General features: G+C 50.7%; 1 protein-coding gene across 4 annotated transcripts in view; it reads left to right on the top strand.

Annotated features, from left to right (window-relative positions):
* Positions 1 to 25,772, top strand: part of RNF213 (ring finger protein 213) — a 99,552-nt gene that overhangs the window by 20,288 nt on the left and 53,492 nt on the right. For all 4 annotated transcript variants that reach the window (XM_040640067.1, XM_040640065.1, XM_040640066.1 and 1 more), the window contains 14 exons: positions 759 to 1,042; positions 1,716 to 1,972; positions 3,943 to 4,140; positions 6,529 to 6,751; positions 7,253 to 7,308; positions 8,416 to 8,569; positions 11,253 to 11,420; positions 15,172 to 15,261; positions 15,948 to 16,070; positions 17,923 to 18,103; positions 20,074 to 20,247; positions 20,649 to 20,798; positions 23,270 to 23,859; positions 24,705 to 24,870. In XM_040640067.1, coding sequence (XP_040496001.1) covers positions 759 to 1,042; positions 1,716 to 1,972; positions 3,943 to 4,140; positions 6,529 to 6,751; positions 7,253 to 7,308; positions 8,416 to 8,569; positions 11,253 to 11,420; positions 15,172 to 15,261; positions 15,948 to 16,070; positions 17,923 to 18,103; positions 20,074 to 20,247; positions 20,649 to 20,798; positions 23,270 to 23,859; positions 24,705 to 24,870 — 2,814 coding nt within the window. The remainder of the gene's footprint in view (positions 1 to 758; positions 1,043 to 1,715; positions 1,973 to 3,942; positions 4,141 to 6,528; positions 6,752 to 7,252; positions 7,309 to 8,415; positions 8,570 to 11,252; positions 11,421 to 15,171; positions 15,262 to 15,947; positions 16,071 to 17,922; positions 18,104 to 20,073; positions 20,248 to 20,648; positions 20,799 to 23,269; positions 23,860 to 24,704; positions 24,871 to 25,772) is intronic.

Below are 25,772 nucleotides of genomic sequence, written 5' to 3'. Positions count from 1 at the left end.
GCGGGACACAGAGAAGGAAAAGCAGTATTTCCCAACAGTAATTTCAAGTTCTCACCAGGCCAGGATGGAGCAGGGGTAGGGTGAGTGGGGACCTCTGTGCAGACAGCGGGCTGCACAGAGCACCTGCTTTTCTGGAGACTGGCACGTTCCGATCTTCACAGCCGATCTGATGTGTTCATGGTGCCCGTGGCCAGCTTACTGACCTCTTGGTCTTCTAACTATTTTGCAGCTGGTTTTTCTAACTGGTCCTAGTACCTTTGTACCCAGTCCCAAGAACAGTGGTGGCCTCGGCCCTTGCCCTGCATCAAGGGCTCTGTCTTGTCTGTCCTGCATGGAGTGGGCATCACGGCTCCCAGCACAGAGGAAACCAGCTCTTGTGTCCAGTAACTCGGCAAAGTGGGGTGTTCAGCTGCTAGTGAGTGCAGTTTCGGGATAGAATTCTTAACCTCGTGTGATCATTTTCTAGTGAGGCTGTGTACTGAGTGTGCTGAGCTCTCTGGTTCAGTAAAGACACGTTTCCAGTAGTTTCAGGCCAGCTGAATCATGGGACCTTGGACCCCTTCTACTCACTGTAGGGAGGCAAGGGTCTGTGTCCTAAACCCAGCTGGGCTCCTCCCCGGGGCTGGCGGGGCCCTGACCCGCATGAGTTCTGGTTCGTTCCCCTCCTCTGCCTCCTCCTGTCCGTCGGTCGGCCGTGCAAGGTAGGTCCGTGCCTTCGGATGGCCTGCAGCGTGGTGTCTCCCTGTGTTCGCTCTTAGACTGGCACCAGTACGATGACGTGGTTCGCATGAGGTCCCCGGGGATGCTCCGGAGGATGATGAGTACCCTCACGGACGGCATCCGGAAGGACCTGGTGAAGGGGAAGCAGGTCGCGGCCGCCGTCATGCTGGACGGCATCTTCAGCATCTTGCAGACCTGGAACGCCATCAACGTGACGAGCTTTTTTACCCAGTTGCAGCAGTTCTATTCTGTCGTGAAAGTGCCCATGATCTACGAAGGCAAAGCACAGCCCTGGCACGCTCTGCAGTACGACGAGAAGGAGGTACTGGGTGTCAGGGTGCCCCGCTGCTCCCCTCACCTCCTGGGCAGTCAGTGCCACCCCACTTCCTCCCGGCCGCAGGATGTCCCGGGGAGCAGATGGGGGCAGGTCGGCCTCGCCCTCCCTGTGGTCCAGGCACTGCTGCTTGTGGATTCTCTGTCCTCCCGTTGTCTTCTTCCCCCCAACCCACCTCCTCTCCTGGCTCCACCCCTCTTCCACCCCTGGTCCCACCTCCTTTTGCCCCCCCCCGCCCCATCCCACCTCCTCACCCTCCCTCACCCCCCCCACCGGCCTCTGGCAGAGTGGAAGGATTGGGTGGAACCCTCCTTTATCACCTCTCCCTGCACATTGTGGGATGGCCCTGGCAGTGTTGAGAGGGACCTGGGGCCATTTCTGAGACGGCAGCTGGACTCTTGCAAGCATGGGGGGCCCCTCCACCAGGCAGGGTTTCTGGACTGCACTATTGGTGGCGGCTCCCAGCAAAGGCCCAGGGCAACCAGGCCTGGGAAGTGGGGGGTGTAGCAGGGCAGTGGGGTGGCCCTCCATGGAGCTCTCTCCGCCCCTTGGGGGCCTTGGTCCCCTGCCCAGCTGACGTGGAGCTGAGGGCAATGAAGGGGCCCCTCTCACCCCCGTGATGGCTTCAACTCCATGGTTCTGTCTTCTCTCCTGGGATCAGGTGAAGAGAAACCTGTGGGAGTATTTGAAAAAGCAAGCCGCACCATTTCTGGAAAGAAGTGGGGACCCTCCACCTGAACACGGCCCAGTGAGGAGTAAATTGAGAATGGGCCTGATTATCCTTTTTGCAGTGGAAAAATTTGACATTCCCTTATCAGAGAATGACCTGGTGTTGCTCTGTACCCTCCTTTGCTCGAACGCCAGTTCGCCAGCTGACCTTGACAGTGACCTAAGCCACATCTTTGGAACATGTCAGAGGTATCGTGTGTGTGTGTCAAACGATTTTACAGCTGTTTATGATATGATTCTAAAAGTGAGCACTTGTCACAGGTTGGACGCAGACGAGCTGGAGGTGACGGCTGCCCGTGATGTCACTCACCGGCCACGTCGGCGTCTGCCTCTCCAGCCTTTTTCCGAGCTTATGTTTGTTTTCACTTTTATCACTCTTCTACCAAATAGTCTGCTTTTGAGAAGCTTCGTGGTGTATCATGCCTGGCCCCTGATGACCCAAAATGAACAATAATAAATAAATAAAGGAAACGGGGCGCCTGGCTGGCTCAGCCAGTGGAGTAGACGACTCTTGATCTCAGGGTTGTGAGTCGGAGCCCCACGTTGGGTGTAGAGATCACTTAAAAATAAAATCTTTAAATTAACTTTTTAAATTTTTTTTAAAGATTTTATTTATTTATTTGACAGAGAGAGAGACAGCCAGGGAGAGGAGGAACACAAGCAGGGGGAGTGGGAGAGGAAGAAGCAGGCTCCCAGTGGAGGAGCCTGACGTGGGGCTCGATCCCAGAACGCCGGGATCACGCCCTGAGCCGAAGGCAGACGCTTAACCGCTGTGCCACCCAGGCGCCCCTTTTTAATTTAAGTAGGCTGCACACCCAATATGGGCCTCCAACTCACGACCCCAAGATCAAAGTCGCACGCTCCACTGACCGAACCAGCCAGGCGCTCCACATAAAAAAGAAAACAAAGCAGGAAAAGTATTTTATTTGGGCCCAAGGTAAAGCAGCTAACTGGGACACACCAAGAGGAGCACGCGTGCTGCGGGGAGGGAACACGGGGTGCAGGGTGCTATGTGCTTTTTACAGAAGGAGTCACACATGATCATGATGAAGGACATTCCAGAAAGTTACAGACTTTATCTTATGCGTTTAGTATGTGCAAGACTTTAATCTTACGGGAACCAGGATGTGTTTTTTCCTTTTTCTTATCTTTCTGTTTGGAATGCTCTTTTTTATTTTTTATTTTTATTTATTTATTTTTTGTAATGTAGCGGGCATATGGTATGTGCTCTGGGCAGGAATAGAGCCCGCACTGTGAGGTCATTTTGACCTTCACAAATGTCAAAGTTTTGCTTCCCTGGGAGCCTAGGAGCAGCTCCCACAAGCACGAAAACTTGAAACTGTCCTGTATCACGCCATGTGCATATGTTCGCAGGGATTAGGGTTTGAAGACTGACTATAGGGGCCCAGCTCAGGCACATCGTGGAAGCGGGGGGCGCTCCCCCTGGGCCTCGGGTGCTGCGTATTTCAGTGCACTGGGCTGGGCGCAGTGTGGAGGTGCCAGCCTGCCCAGAGGGCCTACGTTGTCCCGGGTGGAGGGGTCTGCTCAGCCCCTGATGATTCCAGGGCCTTCCTGAGCTGTTCTCTGCAGCTGTGTGATTGGAACTAGAGGGCAGTAGGAGGCAGCCTTCCCTGAGCACTGAGTCTTATTAGGACATCTGCCTCTTGGTTTTACAAACTTGAAACACCGAGTGCAACACTACATTTTTAAAGAGAGAAGCATTGGCAGCAAATGTACCAAGTTTGTGTGAGTGTTTCGAGTGTTTCCAAGAACCGGCAAGCATTAATATCTTGCGACTGTAGGCAGTATGCCGTATGTTGTTGGCAGGCTTCCCCTAGACTGGCGAAGTGGCTTTGTATCTGGATTTACTGTTGCCAGAGGGTCTGGGCTCACAGATCACATAGCCCCCCTGAACCTCAGCTGTCAAGGGGGATGGACGTTTGCTGTGGGGCTCCAGGGAAGGCCTGTCCAGGGCCCCACGCTTCACAGGGTGCTGAAGGCACCCCGGTGTCCCATGCAACCACATTTCTCCTGGGGTTAGTCCCTCTTTTCAGCCACCCCTGAGTGCTCCTTCCTTCCTCTGTGTGAGGAGCTGTCAGACCCCCGGGGCAAGATACTGGCCATCCTGGCTCACTGTGGGCTCTCTGCTCCCTTCCCAGCTGGCGAGAGTTCTTGGTCAACCTGTGCCAACGGTGCCTGGAGAAAACAGTGGACCTCTGGGTGCTCGCCCTGCCCGTCCTGCACCACTGCATGGCACCATCCCCTCGAGGAAAGGACTCCAGGAAGCAGCCTGAGGACACCTGGGCAGCCCTGGAAGGAATCTCCTTCTCAGAGTTTCGGGAAAGAAGGCCAGATCAGTAAGTTGTAGAGCTGCGCTTCCATCTGTAAATCTTGTAATAACAGCCGGCTTCAGGCATCTCCGGTGGGCCCCCGGGTGCACACATTCCCCCTTCTAGCGATCCTTCTTTTAAAATGACTTTTTAAACAAATTTTAAACACAAAAGGAATGTAATGAAGAATATAAAAACAACAACAGCAAACGGCCTGCATTCCCAGAGATCATCGTTGTCGCGGACGCTTGGGCACGCGCATTTCCGGGATTTCGGCCACGCGCAGCTTTGCGGGCGCGTGACGCTCTCGACAGCAGCGGCAAACGACAGGCTATTTATTCTGTTTTCCCACAGGCTTTTTTTCACGTCACAGTATTTCGTGAGCAACTCCGTGTTGGTAAACATGCAGCTACATCGTTGTAACGAGCGCTTACTCGTTAGAATTTATTTTTACTTAAGCAGCTGGGCACGTGGATTATTTCTTCTTCCCGCACTCTGCCTTTGTAAGCACGCCTGCTTTAGCATCTCGTTGCTTCCCTGTCCAGTTCTTCCCTCGAGATAAATCCCTGGAAGCAGGACTGCCAGGTCAGAGGCTCGGCACGCGGTACGTGCAAATCTTCAGGTAGCGAAGTACCAGTCTCTAGGTGAGCAAAGTTTTCTTGGAGAAGACACAGAACGCACAATCCACAAACGAAAAATGGTAAATCAAACTTAAGTACAAAAATCAAATCAAAATTACATAAAAAATTTGAAAAAGATGAATACTTCTGCTCAGTTGCAAGCACAACACCCCCCGTTCATGTTGTCTTGTGTCAGAGAAAGGATTCCAAGTCTCACCTGCTCCCACCCACCTACCAAGCCAGTGCACTCCTGCCCCGGTTCTTAGAGGTTAAAACAGCTCAATTAAGGGGTTGCTCCTTCACTCTTATTGGAACGTTTAGAAGTTAAAGCCCAGTTAAGATTGTTTATATCATCGCATATGTTTTAAGGACCCTTCAGGGGTGTACAAACAGTCTGGAAGAAACTTAGTTGTTAACAATGGAGAATGGCAGACACCAGCCTTGGTCTTAAAGATCCTGTCTTTCAGGCAGACGTGGCCTTTACTATGCCACGAACCTTCATCCATGTGGCCTTCGTACCCCTGTGACCTCCGTGGCACCTCGCTTTATTTATTCTCCAGCTGTCATCTTTTGGGGTCTGCAGTACGATGTCACAGAATCAGCATAATTTAAGGACCTTCACTGGGCTCACTCGGACTGTGTGATCTGGAGCATTCACTTAGTTGCTCATCGAAATGCTTAATTCAAGATCATTGCAGCCAGTATGGAAATCAGTATGGAGGTTCCTCAGAAAGTTAACGGCGGAACCGCCCTGTGAACCAGTGGTCCCTTTTGTGGGCGTGTATCCCAAGGAAATGAAATCGGTATCTCAAAGGCATACATGTGGCCCCATGGTCACTGCAGCATTATTCACGATAGCCAAGACATGGAGACCACCGAGTGCCCCCTGACGGATGAATGGACAACAAAGATGTGAGATGCGCGCGCACACACACGCGCGCGGGAATATGATATGCACAACAGCACTTGTGTGGAATCTAAAAATGTCAAAGTCCTAGGAACACAGAGTAGGGTGGAGGCTGCTGGGGGAATCGGGAGATGTTGGTCATTGTACAAATCTCCAGCTAGAGGAAGAGTAAGTTCTGGGACTCTAATATGCAGCGTGGTGACTATAGTTAGGAATGCCGTATGATAGACTTCCCAGCTGTGGAGGGAGTAGGTCTTAAATGTGGTTAACACAAGAGAGGGATGGGGGTCATGTGACACGGCGCTGGCACGAGCTAATCCTCCAGTGACATCAACCCATCGTACGCGTTGAGCTTACACGACGTTAGATGTCAGTGATATCTCACTAAAGCTGGAAAGAGTGCTTGATTCTTACTGAAGGTCTTTGCTGTCGTAAAATACACACATCATATAATCCGCCCTCTTCCCCGTTTTCGGTGTGGAGTTCGGCGGCATCCAGCACCCCAGCGTTGGTGGCCACCTCTGTCCCAGAGGTTTTCAAACTGAAACTCTGTCTGCATTAAGCGGCACCTCTGTTTCCCCGTACCCCCACCCCCGGGGAAGCACCGTCCTACTTTCTGTCTCTGTGAATGCGCGCACGCTAGGGATCTCACAGAAGTGGAGTCAGAGCGTCTGTCCTCGCGCCACCAGCTGGCTTCACTCAGCATCGTGTCCTCAAGGTTCATCCATTTTGGGGAATCCTTAATGTTATTGCTTGCTTTTCATTTGATTCAATTATTTTTAAAAGTTTGAACTGTATAGGTCTCTTGTAACCCAACTGTATTTACCTTCACTCCGTCTGCGTGCTGACCCCACGGTTGCCCTTCTGTCCCTGGTGTCCCTTATGCAGGACACAGCTAGTTCATCTCATGGGAGAGCAGAGCCATTTGCTGAAGGTCGATGAGTGTCTGTTCCGGTCCTGGTTCAGTCTGGTGCCTCTGAGCAACTTGGTTTCCTATATGAAGAACCTCACGGACTATCTGAGTGACTTCCCTGCTCGTGTCCTGGACTGCCTTCTAGGGACTTGCCACCGGCTGCAAGCGTTTACAGAAGTCCTCAGCAGGAACCTGGAGGTCTGTTGTCTGTTGTCCGGAACAGGCTCTCGAGTCCTTGCTTAGCAAGAGCAGATCAGAAACTAGACATTCGGGGTCTGTGATTCCTTTTTTCTGAAATCCTGAGAAGGTGAAGCACTTAGAAGCCAGAGAGACGTGGTGGGGCGGCTGTTTCTTAGGGCTCCAGGGCTGCTCTGCTTGCCATTACTCTGGGGCGGGGCCCCGGTTGGTCAGGCGGTGTGTGTGTGTGTGTGTGTTGGCTTGTGGGCGGTCCGGGCAGGGTCCACATAGCTGCTCTCTCCTTTCCCATTTCATGGGGTGCAAAAAACATTATAATCTTAAATCCTGAATTTTATTTGTGAAAGATGTAAGCTTGGTTCTTGAGCACCTTTAAACTCATTTGTAGAAAGAAAAGAATCCATCGTTTTGCCTTATTTAGATTGTTTTTTTATCAGTTCTGTTTTCAGAAAGATGGTGGCGTCATGATTAACTCTTTCCTATCTTTTCTCTTCACTGCCCCAGATCATTGTGGAACTGTTTCAAATGCTGTTGCACCTCCTGGATATTTTTCAGGACAAGTAAGTAGAAAAGTGAAATGCAGCCTCTGTCTTGCACAGGGTGACCCCCCATTGACTGGCAGTGTCCCGTATTTGCTGTTGAAATCAGAAGGTCCTCAATATATATCCCACCTCCTTTTTGAGCTATTAACTTCCTGGTTTGGTTTGGTTTTAAGGGAAAATAATTGATATCAGCTGCTGGGATTTTGGTTTATTTCCATCTGGTCTTTTTTCCTATACATTTTCTTCTATTTATTTTTAAAACGATCACCATATTGCATATTCATGCTTGTGTTCTGCATTTCTTTACCGTTGGTCTTTGTATGTTTTTTGCAAGTCAGGCCGGTTGAAAATAAAAGTCAAATGTAGGTTTACGTATCTGAAGTCATTTGCTCCTACAGACTTGTATGACCTTGACCCCCGAAGGGGCATGATACAGCAGAATGCAGAACCAGAGAAACACAAAGGTGGCTGACAGGTGTTTCCTGAGATTCTTAGCGCTCTTCCCCTGTCGCCTCACCTGAATTCTTAGGGTGTTCAGGATGGTGGTGGGGGCGTCAGATCTCTGCTAACGTCAAGCCCCGGCGGCTTTAAGACCCCCCCCAGGGTCCGTCACAGAAGCACCCCACAGTGCCTTTCTCCCACCACCTGCCACACCACGCTCTGGTCGGCTCCCGCCGGCTCCGGCCGAGTGCCAGCCGGGGAATGCGAGACCTGTTCTCCACGCACGGTGCCCTTTCTAGCACTTTTCCCCATCTCCCCTCCCTCCCTGGATCGTTCTGAATTTTTTTTCAAATTTATGTAGTGTCTTAATCTTCCGTGATATACAACCCTAGCTTTTTTTTTTTTTTTTTCCCCAAATAAGGGACTATACTTGGGAACAGCTTCACTTGCTTTTGTTAAAGCAGTTCAGACCATGGAGGCAAACCAAAAGGACTTTGTTTCCTTTTTATCTTAATTGTAAGTTCAGGATCTATTGAAGTGTTCCCAACGTTAACCAATATGGGATCAAAACCGTACCTTACTCCTAGGTATTTTGAAGGGAGGAACTCATCATGGATAATGGGTACTATTTTCTCATTTCTCCTAAATTACTTCAATGATCTCTCTTAACTCTTTGCGGGGTAGGATTCTTGAAGAGCCCTTGATACAGTCCTACTTGACTGTGTGCCTGAAACTTCATGAAACTATCTGCAGAATCACAAAAGACCAAAAGTTTTATGAGCTGCCTGCCTTATCTGCTGAGATTGTTTGCAGAATTATTACACTTAAGCCTCTAGTGGTAAGTGGAGCACACACACCACATCGCACCCACAATAACTATGGAATTTCCAGTGGCCTCACTTCAGAACGGAGGTCGGCTGGTTTCTAGGATTGCTAGAGGGACACAGAGTGGCTGATTCCCTCCTCAAATATTTGTTGGGCACCTGCCCCATGCTGGGGTCTGTTCCATGCGTTGAGGATGTTTTGGTGAGCAAGTCTGTACCCTTGCCCTCCTAGGGCTTCTGTTGGAGGCAGAGAGGGGTCAAAGTACAGAACATCAGCTGAATGAGTTAATTAAATAGCAGTGCAGGTGGCTGGGAAGTCAGGCAAGGTACCCTAAATATGTGCCCAAAGGGTGTGTCCATGCACGGTTGTTCCCACGTGACCTCGTCTCCTGCACACCAGTCTTTAAATACAGCAGCCAAGTCCACACGTCCCAAGGGCACACCTCAGGGCCTTCCATGCAGGGGCACGCCCTTGTGTTGCCTCCCGAATCAAGCTGTCGGGAGACACCAGCGCCCTGTGCCCTCTCCCTCTGCTCCCTCTGCACCCCTCCCAGAGGGAACGGCCTTCTGTCTCCTCTAGCACCGAACATGAGTTTTGCCTGTCTTTGCACTTTCTGCGTTTTGTGTCTGCTTGCTTCACCCAACACTGTGTCTCTGAGACGCAGGCCTGTTGCTGCTCACAGCAGCTCTCGCTTCGTGTCCTGTGCTCTTCGCACGCTTGAGTTTATGGGCTTCAATTTGAAGATGACAGGAGATTTTATATTTAGATGACCAATTTTTTGTTCACTGTATTATGGTTCAGAACTGGGACGTTAGTGATAGAATTCAGTATATGTTTTAAGTTTATTCCTTTCACTTTTCTTCTTTAAAATACCAAAGACCATTTTAAAATAACTATTATTGGTAAGATGATTGCTTTTTATGAAGCAGGTGCCATTTAAACCATCACAGGCAGGTGCCCACTTCCAAATAAACTTGTTTAGGAAATTTGTCAGTCTTCTAGGGTATATTTCCCTGCAGAAGAAAGTCTTAAACGTAGGTTGGAACCCCAGACCTGAGTAATCTACATCACGGTAAAAATACTTTACCCACGGCATAAAAACAAAAAGGTTTGCAAAACTAAAATTCAGTGAAAGTGTATGATGAGTTTTCAGCCAGCTTCTGGGTGGGTCCTGACACAGAGGGTTAACTGGACTGGCAGGACACCAGATGGAGAAAAGCAGGGAGCACACATGCGAGGCGTCCAGCCTAGATTCTCTGTGCCGGGTGCAGGGGACACTGGGATGGGAGTGACAAAGGCCCTCCCCGCAGTGAGGTCTCTGGGGGGGCCACCCAGTGAACACGTAACTGCAGCACAGGGGACAGACAGTAAGCTGGAGAGTCGATAAGGTGCCCTGGGAACCAAGGGCAGGACTCACGTTCCTGTGAAGAGGAAACAGCCCCCACCGGGTCAGAGAGGAGGAACGTTGCCGCTCCCGAGGGCCTGCAAGGAACAGAGTGCAGCAGGAAAGGGGCCAAGTCCAGATGAGGCCAGATCACAGGGAAGGCACACCATGCTGAAGCTTCTGGATTGTTCTAGAAGGTGCTGTGCTATTTGGAGATTTTAGGCAAGAGCTGAGATGTCCAATTTTCAGCTAAGAACCGTCGCCACCTCTTGCCATCCCCTGATCTGGCGTGCTGGCCTGGCACACCCACCCTCCCACGCATCTGGTGCCTCCGCATCTTTAGGGACAGAGCCCCCTCCTGCCCCAGGCTGGGTTCCGTCCCCTTCGTGTGCGTTGAGACTACCTCGTACTTTCCCTACTTGGCACCTACTGTGGTTAACAACCAGATGCTTGCCTGTCTGTCTGTGGATTGTTGCCCGCTCTCCTGCAGCATCTGCTTGGCCACCAGGCAGGAGGGAGGGCATGTGGTGGTTCTCAGGGAGTATCGCCGGAGGGAGGAGTGGCAGCCGATCCAGTTATGGGTCCTGACACTTCTAACTTGAGGGACTCCGTTGAAGAACACATGCTAGCACAGAGCTGGGAAGACCCTCCCAGGGCCTCAGGGAGCAGCCGCTGCAGAGGTGGGGGTTCTGACGCCTGCGCTTGTGCAGCTGTGCTTCTGCTATGGTGGGGAGGCACTGCCAGGGCCCGCGACCCCAGGGAACACAGATTTTTTGGAGGGAGAGAGGGAGTAGGGGAAGCCTCATGGGAAGAAAGCACGGATGGGAGGGGCCTTGGGTTTACCTCTGGCCCACGGTGGGCTGATTCTGTGGCCAAGGAGCAGGGGTTTGCATGGTGCACAGCGGGGGGGGGGGGGGTGTCTCTGAGCTATTGGAGGCTCTAAGATTGGGGCGCATCCTTTCCCAGCCAGTCTGTAGAAGGTGGGCTGGTGTGGCCTGGGCTAGCATGATCTGCTTGTTGGTAAGGTGGGGTCCCCTGTGCTGGGGCAGTTCATGGGGGCAAAATGCTTGTCCTTCTCCGCCCCCCTCCACTTTGCCTGAGCTGTCAGCTCTCAGAGCAAACCCAGAGTCCAAGGAAATTGAAGTGCCTTGAAATGCAGGCCCTGGCAAGGTGGGTGTGCTGAACGCACTCGTGTGACTCAGAGGTTGCTGTTCTCGAGCGCCTGCTGTGGGTCAGGAAGGGGAGTGGTGTCTCCAGAATAGTCTGAGTCACAGCTCAGGGACCATTACACCCTCCCTCTCTCCTGCTGCAGGATTCAGCTGAAGGGCCGAGAACGGAAGCCAGGAAGAATTCTGTGCAAACAGTATACCAGCAGACAGTCACTGGGACCAGAGCTTGGCTCCGGGGCATTTTTCAGAAGAGCATCTTTTGGTGTACCTACTTGTCACCCGTCATGTTCAGATACGAGGAGGAAATCAAGGTAAGCGCTGCTGGGCCGAGACACTGCCCAGAGGGGTCTGAGCAGGCATGTGACATGCTGGTCCCGGGCCAGTGCTCCATCTGCAGGACAGAGAGCCCAGTGTTGGTGGCGCTGGCCCCCCATGACAGTCCCCATGGGAAGTGCGGGGACATGGGGCCTGTAGTGAGGGGCCTTTGGGCTTTGTTTGAGCATGGATGGTGGGAGGTAGTTATGGCTGGAAATGTCAGGGAACAGTGGAGGCAACAGGTACTTGAAGGGCAAACTGGGCAGAAGGATTTCTGAAGTCAAAGGAGAAAGAAATCAGCCTCAGAAAGGCTGGAAGTTTTCCAGAACAAGGCTGGATGAGTCGCGGGGGACGGGGACCACTGTGGGATCTGGCCCATGGGGGTCACCTGAGTGGGAGCGGACAAGTTGCTCGGAGATGGAAGGGTGGGAAAGGGATGTGAAGGTTGGGGGTGCTTTACGTCCTCTCCTGTTTTTTATCCTAATGCCTAATTTCTTTTTCCTACTTCCTATAAGTTGTGAAGGGTCTACCATTTGAGCTTCCAGGGTGTTGGGGAGACCACGAAACCCACTTAGAATTATCTCTATGCTTGACATGAGATTTTTGGCAATCCTGTCAATGTGCAACATGACACCTCTGGCTTTATGGGACTGGGTTAGGTCCTGCAGGGTTGTCTACGCATCTTGTCCGTTTCCTTTCTTGTTCCCCCCAAAACTAGAGAGGCGATCGCACTGAGGAAAATGCCCGAAAGGAGAACATTGGCCAAGAAAAACTTACGATTCTCAGAGGCTGCAGGTTCTCCTGGCTGGCGGCCAGCGAGTCAGCAGCGTGTATGTGGAGTGGCTGGTTCCATACTCCCACCCTAGAGCAACGCGTGGTTTTCCTTCCCGCGTCTGCCTGGGGTGGTACGACCAGTGTCTGTGGCTCACGGCTCATTCCCAGATTCTTCTCAGCCTCCTGATCAGACCTAGCCTCAACATCAGTGCCTGTCTCCATCAAGATAGAAAGTGGCTGCACGTGTTGGTCCCTCACGTAGAATAGACTAAAATATGGCAAAAAAATCCCCCCGAAAAAGATAAAAGTTGCAAATTTCAGCTTTTGACTCTTAAAGTATCAGAAAAGCCTTCTGTAATTGCTCTGTAAAATTTCAGACTAAGAGTTAAATCTACCAAAAAAAAAAAATGATTGAATAATTGAGTTATAATTACTGAATCATTAAATGTTATGTCAAGATTCCAAATGGTATAATCCACCAAAAATGAGTTCAGGATGGCTTTTGGTCCATTGACACGAGAGGATGAGCCTCAGTTAAATGCAGTAGTAATGGTGAAATAATAAGATTAATTAAAATGTAATTGAGCGCCCCCTCTGAGGCTGGTGTTGCTGTCACCCCTGTCTCGTGGAGGAGGCAACCACGGTTTGGGGGGATATGCGGTGAGTGGACCCAGGCTCTCCCCATTGTTCCGCGCAGCCTCAGAGCTACCCGGGCGAACCCAGCCGTGTTCTTGAAGACGGTTAGCTAGCCACCAGGACACCACCATGGAAGGTGAGACGAGCAACCCAACCAAATGGCTCGTTTCACCACATTTCAACAGGATATTGCCTTCCAGGGACACTTTAACGGTTTAATGGTTATAAAATCACACAGCTGAGACCATACGTCAACAGAGCTGATGACCCTCGCTCTATCTCAGACTTGCCACTTCTCCACACGTAGGGGAAAAGATCATGAATCCAAATACCTGGAGCACAGAACTTCTAGCACTGACCCTCGGAGGGACCGAGTCTGAGGTCAAAGTGAAGAAAACGCACATGAGCCTCGAACTTTCTTTAGAAACTTTGTGGTTGGTGTTGGAATGGACATTGCACTTCTGGAGTGATCTGTGTGTCCCGTTAAGATGGAGCAAATGGCACAGGGGTTGACGCTGTTGGGAGCCGGAGTTCTTTCTCACCGTGAAGGGAGATGCGGCAAAGCGCAAGGGGCCAGTGCTGTTGGTGTGAACTCGTGACCCAAAAAGCTGTAGTGGCCCCAGCTCTCTCCGCTGAAGGGCCTAGAAATCAGGACGGCCAGGCCGGGAGCACAGTGGGAGCCCCAAGCATGGCTTCTAAATACCATCCCCACGAAGAGACCTATGCTTCTGGAAGGACAGCAGGTTCCAGAGATGGCACGAAGAGTGCAGCGCCAGCCTGAGACCAGTGGTGGGAACAGGACTGATGGCGGGCCGGCATCCTAGAGTGGACCCTGGGATGGAGAAGGGCTGCGTCTGTAGTTCATGCTGCTCTAGCGATGCCTGCTTCCTGGCTTCGGCAGCCCTACTGAGGCCAAGGCAGGCATGAACTTTAGGGGAAGTTGGCTTGGGCGTACATGCGAACTCTGTCTTATCTTTGCAGTATTTCTATACATTGAAAGTCATTTGATCATACAAAGGAGTAACACCAGGACTGGATTATAAGTCAGATACTTGAAACATGTTTACAGAAAAAAGGGGGGCAGGGGAGAAAGAAAAGCTTTTTCTTTTTTTTTTAAACAGGCTCCACATCCAGCATGGAGCCTGACTCAAACCTTGATTTCATGATCCTGAGATCATGACCTGAGCCAAAATCAAGGGTCAGATGCTTAACCGTCTGTCCTTTTTTTTTTTTTTTAAATGAAGAATGCACCTGACTGGCTCAGTTGGTAGAGCAAGTGACTCTCTATGTCAGGGTTGTGAGTTCAAGCCCCGCACTGGGTGTGGAGCCTACTTAAAAAACCAAACCAAACCAAAACACCCTTGATTCTGTAAGACGGCATTAGTAATGGACTCAGCAAGACCCATCCATGGGTGCTGAACTCAGTGCGTACGAGTGTGAAGAAAGGATATCTAGCGTAGCCCACCACAGATGACCATTTAATGCAAAGGAGAAAAGAATGCTGTGGAGAAATCCCACAGAGCTGGCCATCAGCCCTGACGGGGCAGGGGTCTCATGGCTTCCTTGTGTAAGTCTCTGATGTGACAGCACTCCTGGGATCTCAGGTGAGCCGTGGGAAGGTGCTGATTCTCGACCCTGCCTGAAAAATACATTTCCAATATGGCTCAACTTCATAGTGTTCCCGCCAAAAAAATTAAATCTGGATCTCCTCCTAGGAGAATTATGAGCCAGATCAGGTCGAGACACAGTCTACAGGACAGCAAAGTGTTGACAGTGCCCCCCATCAGAGGCCTGGGTCCTGCCAACATGAAGTGCCCTGAGTGTGACACTTACATTGTGGTCATGCAGCAGAAGGGCCACGGTGTTCGGAGATGCCTGCCCAGGTATTTCAGGGCCACATGGTGTGGTACCCGTGACTTCTCTTCCAGTGGTTCTGCAGAGTAAATGCTTCTTATAGGGAGAGCACAAAAGAGAGAAAGCAGTTGAGTATTAACACTTGGGGAATCCAGTTGAAGAAGTATGGGTGTCATTGGGCCATTCTTGCAACCTTTTTTTTTTGTATGTTCAGAGGTTTTTAAAATAAAGCAAGGGAGAGAAATATTTTCAGAATAAAAACCAGTTACACGGTGGAAGAACATCCTGGTTGCCTGGTCCTGTCAGGGCCCTTCCTTTTCAAAGGCTGGGGTGGGTGGCTCTGACTCGCCACTGACACAGGTCACCAGGGACAAAGACAGGTGCTCATTGCCCCTGGAACTGCCATAATAGTCTCCTTTTTCACAGAATTCATCATGTCACTTAGTTGTCACTGTGGCTGTCACTGACATGTGGGCTTTGCAGGTCTGGAGGCGGCTGGTGGAAATAAACTTCCCCGTGGAGTATGGCTGGAAGGAGTCCTTGATGGGGGACTTGGAAGGGAGAATCAAAGAGGTACCAGAACGTGGGATGTTCTTTTGGGGGGCATGTTGATGAAGCCAGACCATTTGTAACACCCTACAGATAGAATGGTGCATTTGAACGGATAGCCCTTGAACGGATAGTATGACCTTGCAGTTTTGATCCAGTCTTACTGGTTTGACCATAGACGATATTCCAGTGAAGAAGAAGGGAACGAGGTCTTGCCACCAGGGAAAACATAGCCCCCCCCATATGCAGTAGCTCCGTGTGGCCTGTTGGTGATAGAAGCTTTACTAAACCCAGCGACAAATGAGGACATGTGGGAAAGATGAAGTGTTCTTCCTTTTTAAAGCTTGTGACCCTAGGAAAATTAGGGTTTGTTTTTACATGATAAGAGATATTTATATGTAACTATTAAATGACGCTTTTTAGGGAACTAGAAGGGGAAATCATTTATGTTCCAAAATTTACCTGTTTTTGCAAGCTGGGGGGCTGGCTGCCTTTTCTGCAACGTGGGAAGGGAGACTCTGAATTGGAGTGTTGTTCGTGTAATGGCTACAGTTAGAGGGGCTGGGGGACACGGTCAGTGCAGGGAGAAGGTGGAATAATGGGGACCCACTGCAGTGTGGGGAAAGTAGAAATAACGGAAAGTGGACAACAATGTGCTCAGTGCCCGGAGTGTTCGAGGGCAGCCCCCAAAGCGCTCACTGTTCTTGCAGGAGAAGCCTCTCTTCCAGATCTCCGCCTTCTGCAGCCCCCACTGGGATGCCACGGGCCTAGAAGACAGTGTGTCTAAATGCTTCGAGAAGTGTGCCATTGAAGCCGTGAGCTCAGTCAGCCAGGTGAACCATCCCTCCGGCTCGGGAAACGGGCGCGGGGTCACGGCGGTCTTCTGACATCACGAGCTGGGGGCCAGGTGCTGAGCCCTGCCGGTCCCGGGCCCCGCTGCCAGGGAGGGCGTGGGCACGGGGCATCCGCCTCCCGGCCTAGGGGAAGGGTTCTGAAATTCGGTGCCCCTGACCGCCTCCCTGCGATGCCCCCCAGCTTCCCGCTGCTACAGGTAACGCGCCGTCAATCCCAGGCGCTCGCGGGTGAGCTTGGAGGGAGCCATGCGGAGCGCGCTGCTGTGTGTGCGGACCAGTGCTGCCGGCCTGTGTCCCCGCCGGCGCCGTGTGGAGGGACGGCCACAGGCCGACGGAACTCCGTTGAAAAGATTCTGTCAGCTCACTTAGGGCCTCCTCTGCAAAATGGGAAGAGTGGGCCCGCGCGGCCTCTTAGAACAGCCTCCGACTGTGCCTGTGTGCGCGTGCGTGGACGGGCGCGTGCGTGGACGGGCGCGTGCGTGGACGGGCGCGTGCGTGGACGGGCGCGTGCGTGGACGGGCGCGTGCGTGGACGGCACACTTGCGCTCTAGGGGTTTCTAGTCATAAAATCCGGTCATAGTCGATGGAAGTCGTTGCACTTCTTCCTTTCCGATCCAGGTGTGTGTGTGTGTGTGTTTCTTGCTCGCTGGTCTGATTGTGTGTGTGTGTGTGTGTGTGTGTGTGTGTGTGTGTTTCTTGCTCGCTGGTCTGATTCGAAGCCCGGTGCGGACGTCCTTGTGTCGCTCCTCCTCTCAGGAGGACGCCCGCGGTCCTTCACCGTGAGCGCGTCGTTAGCGGGGGCTTTTCACGCAAGCCTTTCGTCAGCACGACGCCGTCCTTCTGTTCCTGCTTCGTTGGGGATTTTACCCGAAGTGGCTGCCGTGTTGTCGGAGAGGCTTCTGCGTCTCCGCAGATGATCCTGTGGATTTTTTTTTTTTTCTCTTTTCCCTGGATATCATGTATCACCTTCACAAATACTTTCCTTTTTTTTTTTTTTAAGATTTTGTTTATTCATTTCTGAGAGAGCGCGCTTGCTTGCACGCGGGGGGGGGGCAGAGGGAGAGGGAGAAGCAGACCCCCTTCCCCCAGTGAGCAGGGAGCCCCAGGCAGGACTCGATCCCAGCACCCCGAGATCATGACCTGAGCCGAAGGCAAACCATCTGCCGGCTGAGCCCCCAGGCGCCCCGCGTTAACAAATTCTTTATGTTAAACCAGCCTCGCCTCCCTGGATAAATCCTACTTGGTGTGTAATCCTTACGTTCCTGGTGGAGGCTTTGTTTTTTTCCTTCTCGATATCGAGAACTATCTCTTGTAAAGTGACCCCTTTTTTTTTATGGGTTACTGAATCTTTTTGTACAGACTTTGAACCTGACGAAGGGGAGGCATTTTATCTCTCGGTGGGGAATCGGAAGGAGAATTGAAATATTTGTGCTGTGCGTAGGGAGGCTCTGAAAGAATGACAGCGTAGCTTTGGGATGTACGACGGAGTTCACGTGTACCGATGGTTTACGCATACTGTGCTTGGTGCTTTTTTGTGGTAAGTCCAGGAAAAACATAGAAAGTGAGGGTGAGCCAGAAGAGAGGCGGTGTGCCTGTGTGTGCGCGGCTCCACGTCTCGGCCGCTCGTCACGTATGTGGAGTCAGTACACAGGAAAAAAAAATGTCTTGAAAAAGTGAAGTATTTTATTCCTTGCTTTTTTATGAGACTCTCTTAAACTAGTCACGACGCATTTCCGGAGTGCTGCTGGATGAGAGATGTACTACATTATTCAAAAGCAAACCAATAAGAAAAACCTCCTCCATCTCTCTCCCCTTGCTCATTGTCTTATAGTCTCAGACCAGTATTCTTGAGAAAATCTCTCCTCACGACCTGCGGAAATTTGGCACTCTTGTGTCGGCGGTGATCATGAAGTCCTGGCCGAGAAACAATGGGGAGGCTGTGGATGACCTGGATGAGGTTTTAAAGCACCTGCTCACGTGGCCCGACATCAAGCATCTCTTCAAATTGTGCGGTACGTCTGTGGGGGGTGCTGGGAACGCCTGCCACGTCCGCTGTGTCTGCCCGACCCCCAGGGTGGGGGGCAGACTGTTTGACCCGATACTCCATTAGCATGTGTTGATGTTCGACATAGGAACCAGACTGGTTGGGGAACCTGGGGAATTCAGGATATCCTATACTGTGAATAAGAACTAACCCCGAAAGCCACCCTTCCCCGAATCCTGGCCGTGCCCCAGCTCCCGTGCCAACGTAGGTTCCCTGACACAGTCCTGAAAGATCCCTGTTCTTCAGATGGGGGTGTAATGTGACTTACCCAGGGTCTCGGGGATCAGTATTAAGGACTAAAATTCAAACCCACATGTGTCTGGCTGTAGAAACCGCTCTCTGTTATTCTGAGATCAGCGTCAATGTCCAATCCAATATTGGCAACTTTTGACCAAAGGCTAAATACCGTCTATTTCTTCCACCCCCACCCCTGCACCTCCCCCCCCAAGTATTTTGTGATCAAAGAGGGGGAGATATGTATTGCCCCAAAAACATTATATTCAGATTTGTGTGTAAGTTGTCCGATTCAGATTTAGGGGGAAAGCACTGGATATGGAACTAAAAATCTCACTGAGATGATTTGGAGTCTCTGTTCCATCAGATGACAGGGACAGCCAAAGAAAAGCTGAGTTCCTTGCACGTGAGTGTTGTGGGACTAAAATAAGATCATGGATGTGGGATTTTTACGTACATTATTGAAAGCTGCTCGCTTGAAAAGATTACATTTGTGTTTTTTAAAATTAATAGACACTTTTTGAGCAGCTGTAAGTTTACAGGAAAATTGAGCAGAATGTACAGAGTTCACATACCTGTACCTCCCTGTCCCCGAAACACAGTTTCCCCTGCTAGTAAGGTCTTGCTGTGGTGTAGGACATCGGTTATAACCGATGAGCCAGTATTAACACATGATCATTAACTAAAGTCCACAGTTTGTGTTAGGGTTCACACTTGGTGTTGTACACTCCGTGGGTTTGGACAAACTTATGATGTGTGTCCACCCTTATGATGTCCTACAGAATAGTCTCGCTGCCTTAAAAATGCCCCACGCTGCACCTGTTCACCCCTCTCCCACGCCTCCCTGTCGCTCTGCCTTTCCCAGAATGTCCTCCGGTTGGAGTCATATGGCCTGTGGCCTCTTCAGATGGGCTTCTTTCAGTTAGTGATATGCATTTAAGGTTCTTCTATGTCTTTTCGTGGCTCAAAGCGCCTTTGTTTTTATCACCAAATAATATTCCATCGTCTGGATGGACCATAGTTTGTCCATTCACCTACTGAAGGACATCTCGGTGCTTCCAAGAATTTGCAATTATGACCAAAGCTGCTGCATGTGCCTTTAATGGCACAGAGAAATTTGGTCTTCTCATCATGCCGTACAACCCTAAAATTACTGGGAGGGAAATCTGCTGGTAGTTGAACTAAATAGATTTAAAAATTCTGTTCTCTAGATTGATCTTAAAATTTAATTTCAAAATTTTGCAAGAGAGCCAAGATGTGCAGAGAATCAAATCCTAACATGGATGTTTCTGTGTTTCCATGTGCTGTGAAAACATCCCCTTAAAACTGTCTGGGTCACCCTTGCTGGGTGCGAGTGCAGCCACTCTTCCCCTGCACCGATTCTCAAGATGGGGGCATGTAGAGGTTTAAGAATGATATTCAGCATGCTGAAGGGGGCCCAGGTTCTAAAACCCTGAGCAACGTGGCTCTCCTGGCTGATTCCTACCATGGGAGGAGTCCTCTTCATGAACAAGCTCATTTGGGAAGTCTTTCCGGCAAAAGCAGAATCGAGTGAAGGGAGAAGCATGTCTGGAGACGTAGAGTGACCTTCACTTGTGTGGAAGTGGGGCAGAACAAGGAGGCTGTTGGGGACAGCCTGTGCTTTGCAGAGTCGGGGGGAGAAGCGGGCACCTGCTGTTTTAACTCTGTTCTCCACCTGACCAGGAACCGATGAGAAGATATTAGCCAATGTTACTGAGGACAGCAAGAGGCTGTTGGCTACTGCCGACTCTGTGTTCACGAAAGTCAGTGAGGACCTCCTGAATGGCACCATTTTAGTTGGACAACTGGAGCTCATCACAAAGCACACGGATCGGTTTCTGGACATCTGGCAGACAAGTAAGGATCCGAGTGGGTCTGGGCTTCAGGTCAGTGGGCGATGACTGCGCTTGCCCGTCGAGTGGGTCTGGGCTTCAGGTCAGTGGGCGATGACTGCGCTTGCCCGTGTACTTTGTAGAGGGCATCTCCGTCATCTTTATGATGAGTGGCCCTTCCTGTCAGTAAGTAGAGAGGGGATCAGATGGTGTCTAATCCTCCAGAAAACAGTGGGAAGATGATAAAATGGTGATCCAGTAAGACCCGCCCTGTCTCTCTCCACATGGCCAAGCTCGTAGCACGCGGCCGCCCACGTCCCTCCCTGTAGCTGTGAACATGGAGCATCCTGAAAGGGATGTGGGGGAGGCGGTTGCCACGGAAAATGCTCTGCTTGTTTGTTCTATTGGGCTACTTTTTTCTTCCAGAGAGAAAAGGTCTTTTACCCCAAGAGGAAAAGCACAACATAAAGGAAGTGCTGGACTGGAGAAAGGATGAGCTGAAATTTCTGAAGAAAGAGAAGAAGTGTGTGGACAGTCTCCTGACGTTGTGTGAGCAGGTGAAACATCTGGTAAAAGGTGATACTCCTCAGAGTTAACATGAACGACGGGGATGGGCCCCCGGGGGAAAAGGGTCAGAGGAGCAGACAGTAAACACGAGTCACACAGCAGCCTCGGGAGACTGGAACGCGCCTCCTTATTCTTTTTGGTATTTATCCCCATGCCTCCACGTGGCGCGCTTAGACACTCCCTTCACTGTTCAGGCGAAAGCATCAGCCCCCATGGAACATGAGGGCTAGGTCTCTGTTTCTCCGGGCCCCGCACACACATGCACCCCTCTCAGCCTCCCTCCATTCCCGGTCCTGTCACGGTTTCAATCAGATCGCCCTTCAGCGTTCCATGATCATGTCTGGGTAAATACACCGTTCACAACCAGGCCATGAAACAGACCATCATTGTTTTGTGTTTCTTGCACCAGCTTTGTTGTCTCTGGAGTTAAAATTCTTGTCTTCTCCTATACTTTGTGTTCAGTGTATTTGTTTTCAGTTCAACCCCGGCTCTTCACCAACTGTCTGGATTTCCTCACAAAACAATCAGATCTTCTGGAAAGATTCTCCCCAGACTGGAGGGCTGTAGTTCTAGAATGTTCCTTCGCCATCCTAGGGGTTTCCTTTACATCTCTCCCCGGTTAGATCTATTTCCCAGACCCCGTGATTGCCCTCTCTCTCACTCCTGTGTTTTAGTGGAACGAGTTCTCTGTCCCCTGCTCAGCTCCGAGAGAGGGAACATATCTGGAATCCTTGCACATCTGAGGATGTCTGCCCTTGCACTGGGGTAACCGCTGGTCCAGGCAGAATTACACAGCGGAAATCCTGCAGGATCTTGGATGTGTTGCTGTACCGTCCCAGTCGCTGTTGAGAATTCAGATGCGATTCTTACTACTGATCCTGTGTGTGTGACATGCTTACTCTCTGGAAGCTCTCCAGATCTTTTTGGCCCCACTCTTCTGAAAGTTCATAGTGATGTGCCTTGGTCAGGGTTGGTTTTCCGTCCACTGTATTGGGCATAATGGGGTGGGTCTTTCTGGTCCAGAAATCCACGTCCTTAACTCCTGGGCAATTCTTCTGAGTTATTTAAGTGGTTAGTTTTTCTCTCAGGGAAACGCACGTTGTTGGGTGCCGGACCTCCTGGGGCGGCCAATGAACTTCCCTAAACTTCCTCTTCTGTTGCCTTTCTCTTTGGTTTCCGCTATGCTTTCGGAGACATTTCCGCAACGTGATCATCAACCTTTCCATTTTTTTTTTTTTGTTTCACTTCACATGAATATTTGATTCACAGGAGCAACTTTTCTTTTTCTCTGAATGACCTTTTTTATACTATCTTGTTCTTCAAAACTGCAGTGTCTTATTTTTCTGAGATTATTGGCATTTTTGGTTTAGAGGTCTTCCTTGTCTTTTTTTTTTTTTTTTTTTTTTTTAGGATTTTTTTCATTTATTTGAGAGGGAGAAAGCAGGGGGAGGAGCAGAGGGAGAGAGAGAATCCCAAGCAGGCTCACTGCTGAGTGTGGAGCCCAACACAGGGCTGGATCTCAGGACTCTGAGATCACGACCTGAGCTGAAACCAAGAGTTGGAGCTCAGCTGACTGAGTCTCCCAGGCACCCCTAGAGGTTTTCCTTGTCTTTTACTCCCAGAGCTTCCTATTTCCTCTAAGTCGCCTTTATGTTGCTATGTTTTCATGTCTTTTGTGTAAAAGATTTTCCACATATGTCTGGGAATTCTTTGTACGAAGAGGGGGGCCCAGCAAACCCATGGAAGACCCTGAGGGTGGTACAGCTGGTCCTGTGGTGGACACGCTAAGTCCTCTCTGGGGCTGGCCAGCCCTGCAGTCCCCAGCTTGGTGGCCACAGAACGCCCGCCACATTAACAGCTGTCACTTGCTGGGGTGGAAAGGGCGGCTAGCCTGCTATCTAGAATGGGGTGGGCAAGAAAGTCAGACCTCTTCTCCAGTCTTTCAAGCCAGGCCTCCTCACTCCCTCACCAGCTCCCCACCTCCAGCGGCCGTTTGACCAGTGTGTATGCTGCTGGGGATCCTGTGGCAGGAGCCTGGCTGACTCCCAGCCTCCCACTGTGGGTTCCATGCCCTGGGGCCCAGGTTGGCCTTGGCCACTGCTGCACATCTACTTTTCGTCTCCCGCCTGCTCTGGCTGTGATATCCTTTTCTGCTCCCCCCAGCCGGGCCGGCTTATGACTTTCCCAAGACCGTGTCTATTCTGGCCCTGGAGTGCAGGCTGTGGGGAGGGAGTGAAGCGGGCAGTGTCCACACTGTCATCCCTGCCCAGAAGTGACTGTGTTTGCTTTGTTGTGAAAATTCATGAACAAGCTGGCAGTGGGGTGGGGGTTGGCGAAAGACAAATGGGTTCTTAGGAAAAATGACAGCAACTGTGTTAACGTGAGTTTTCTTATGAGCAGTGAGGACAGTAAATATGGGGAAAGTAAAATGGTGTGGCGAGTAGAGCTTTGACTTCTGACGTTCCTTTATGGTTTCTAAGTGGATCTGGAAGAGATGACGGAAAGACACTTGGAAGATCTCAGCAGTAAAAGACTGAGCGATGCCGTGACAGTGAGGTTGTCACCCAGCTCCCCGGACGTGAAGAGGACAACGCATTACAACCTGAGCCCCCAAGGCCAAGAGATTGCTGAAAAGGTGGACCAGCTAAAGGAGAGCCACGTCTTCCAGGTCTTCTGGGAAGACGCTGCAGAAGCGCTGAGCGAACCTGAGGAGGAGCTGGAAAGGCAGATTCTTCAGCCTGAGGAGGTGTATAAATATCTGTATCTCCCTTGTTTTGAGAAGTTTATGAAACTGTATGAGGATCTGAGGTCAGGAGAGATCACCTTGCAGGAGGTCGACACCATCTTCAAGGACTTTGAGAATAAATACAGCATCCTCACCTTCGACCTCCAGATTATGTGTGCCCTGGACCCCAGCGACCAACGAGACTGGATCAAAGATCGTGTTGGGCAGATCAGGGAGTACCATCACCTGCACCAGGCTGTCAGCTCAGCCAAGGTCATCTTGAAGGTGAAGGAGAATTTGGGCCTCATCGGTGACTTCAGTGTTCTGCACACTTTGTTAAACTTTGTAAGTTATTTGCCAGAGACCCGTGGGGTGGGGGTGGGGGCTCCTATGGGCTCTCTGGGTTCTGGAAGCCAGAGCCTCCCCTAGGAGTTCTTGTTTGCATCTCACCTGATGCCTGATCATGCCAAGGGCTTCATTTTCATCTGTTTATAAATAGTGTGAGTGCTCCTGGCTAGTGAGCGTTTTCTCAGGTTGGCATGAGAGTCGAGAATTTGGGAAGGGGCAGAAGCCAGGGATTTGGAAAGAGTCATCTGGTCTAATCAGGTTAGAGAGAGGCTGGAGAGGCAAAAGCGGGATTTGTTTTGCCCCCCCCCCCCTTCACATCTGCTAGTGCTGGCAAGGAGTGGCACACGGTAAGCCATCTCTGCTACGGTGAAGAAGCAAATGCTTTGTTTTGTGTTCCTTCAGGTGAGCGTTTACAAGGTGTCCCATGATCTAGGTTATGATATAGACACTTATGAAGATGATAAAAATTTAGCACAAAATTTGGAATTATGCACACTTAGGCTTGGATCCCAGCAGCATGTTCTCGAGTAGGTCACTGCTCTGGGCCTTTGTTTCTTTACCCATAAAATAGGAAAAGTAACAATATGCACCTGGCAGAGTTCTTGCGTAAGTTGCTTCGCAAACTGCCAGGTACAGAGGAATAGTAGTTACTATGGATCGATGGGGAGACGGCAGTGGGGGTCTAGCATCCCACCTCCCGGTCAGGAGCTTCATTCACCTGCCTTTAGCCACTGCAAGTCCAAGAAAGGCGGGGACAGGGCCTTTGGGATGGTCAGTGCTGCTGCTTGGACTCCAGGGTTCCAGGGGACCAGGTCCAGCCACAGTAGAGCTCTGTCTTACAGACTGACAACTTTGACAAATATCGCCATGAGAAGCTGGAGCGGATCAGCAAGCAGCTTATCCATGCCAACAAGCTGCTGCAGGACATCAGTGAGACCCGGTGCCAGTGTCTGAGGGAGCTGTCCCTGAGCAAGGAGTTCATCAGCTGGGTCCGGGAGGCTCTCGGAGGTACAGCCGGTCACAGGTTGCCGGGAATCTGGGGAGTGTTGAGATGGCTCACAGGGGGTTTCATAAACTTGCAGGCAGCCCCTCCCCTTGGTCACGTGCCGTGTAAAGAGCAGACATGCCGTCTGCATCCCTTTGGTAGATGCGCAGTGCGTGTCTCATCAGCTGTTGGCCGAATATGCATCAGGGCGGTATTTCATAAGTACTGGCATAGAAACTATTTCCTTGGTTACTTTTTGCCCTCACTTGGGAGGCTTGCTGTGAACAGTTGGCTATTGTTTTCTTACAAATCTTGTTCCCTTTTAGCTTTTTCTTCTGGCTGATTTTAACTAGAAAATAAGATAAGGTCTTGTCCACAGAAGAGATTTTTTTACATCAGCTCATTAGTGTTATGCGCATTTCTTTTTTTGGCCAAGAGCTTGGAAGCCTTTTTTGCCCTGTAGCTTAGGTGTGTCTGGCAGAGAGGATGCATGGAGGGGAGGAGGAGAGCTAAGGAAGACAGGTGAAGGAAGCAGGAAAGGGGCAGCAGCAGCACTGGTGTGCCGGGCAGGGGGCTGTCTCTCATCCGGAGCCTCAGTGCTTTCAACTGTGGGCTCCTTGGCCCACATTGACGCACATCCTTTGATTAGTAAGTAGCCCAAGAGAATTATCTCCATTTCTTTGTAGTTAACTGTCAACATAGTATTTACCAGCTGAGCCCATTTCTTTTTGTATTCAACGGCAGTGTGTTGCGGATTATACACGACAAAGTTTCCGGAAGCCTCGTGCTGTATCTGGATGTCACTGATGCTCTGTAAGGCCAGGCGTTGGCCAGTGGCGTCAACAGCAAAAGAAACATGGCCCCAGATTCGTACTAAAAGCAGAAAGTGGATCAGACCCTAAAAATCCATCACTATCCATTTATA

Source organism: Ursus maritimus, unplaced genomic scaffold (genome assembly GCF_017311325.1).
Source record: "Ursus maritimus isolate PB19 unplaced genomic scaffold, ASM1731132v1 scaffold_24, whole genome shotgun sequence".
Lineage (NCBI taxonomy): Eukaryota > Metazoa > Chordata > Mammalia > Carnivora > Ursidae > Ursus > Ursus maritimus.
This window is presented reverse-complemented; position numbering and strand designations above follow the sequence as displayed.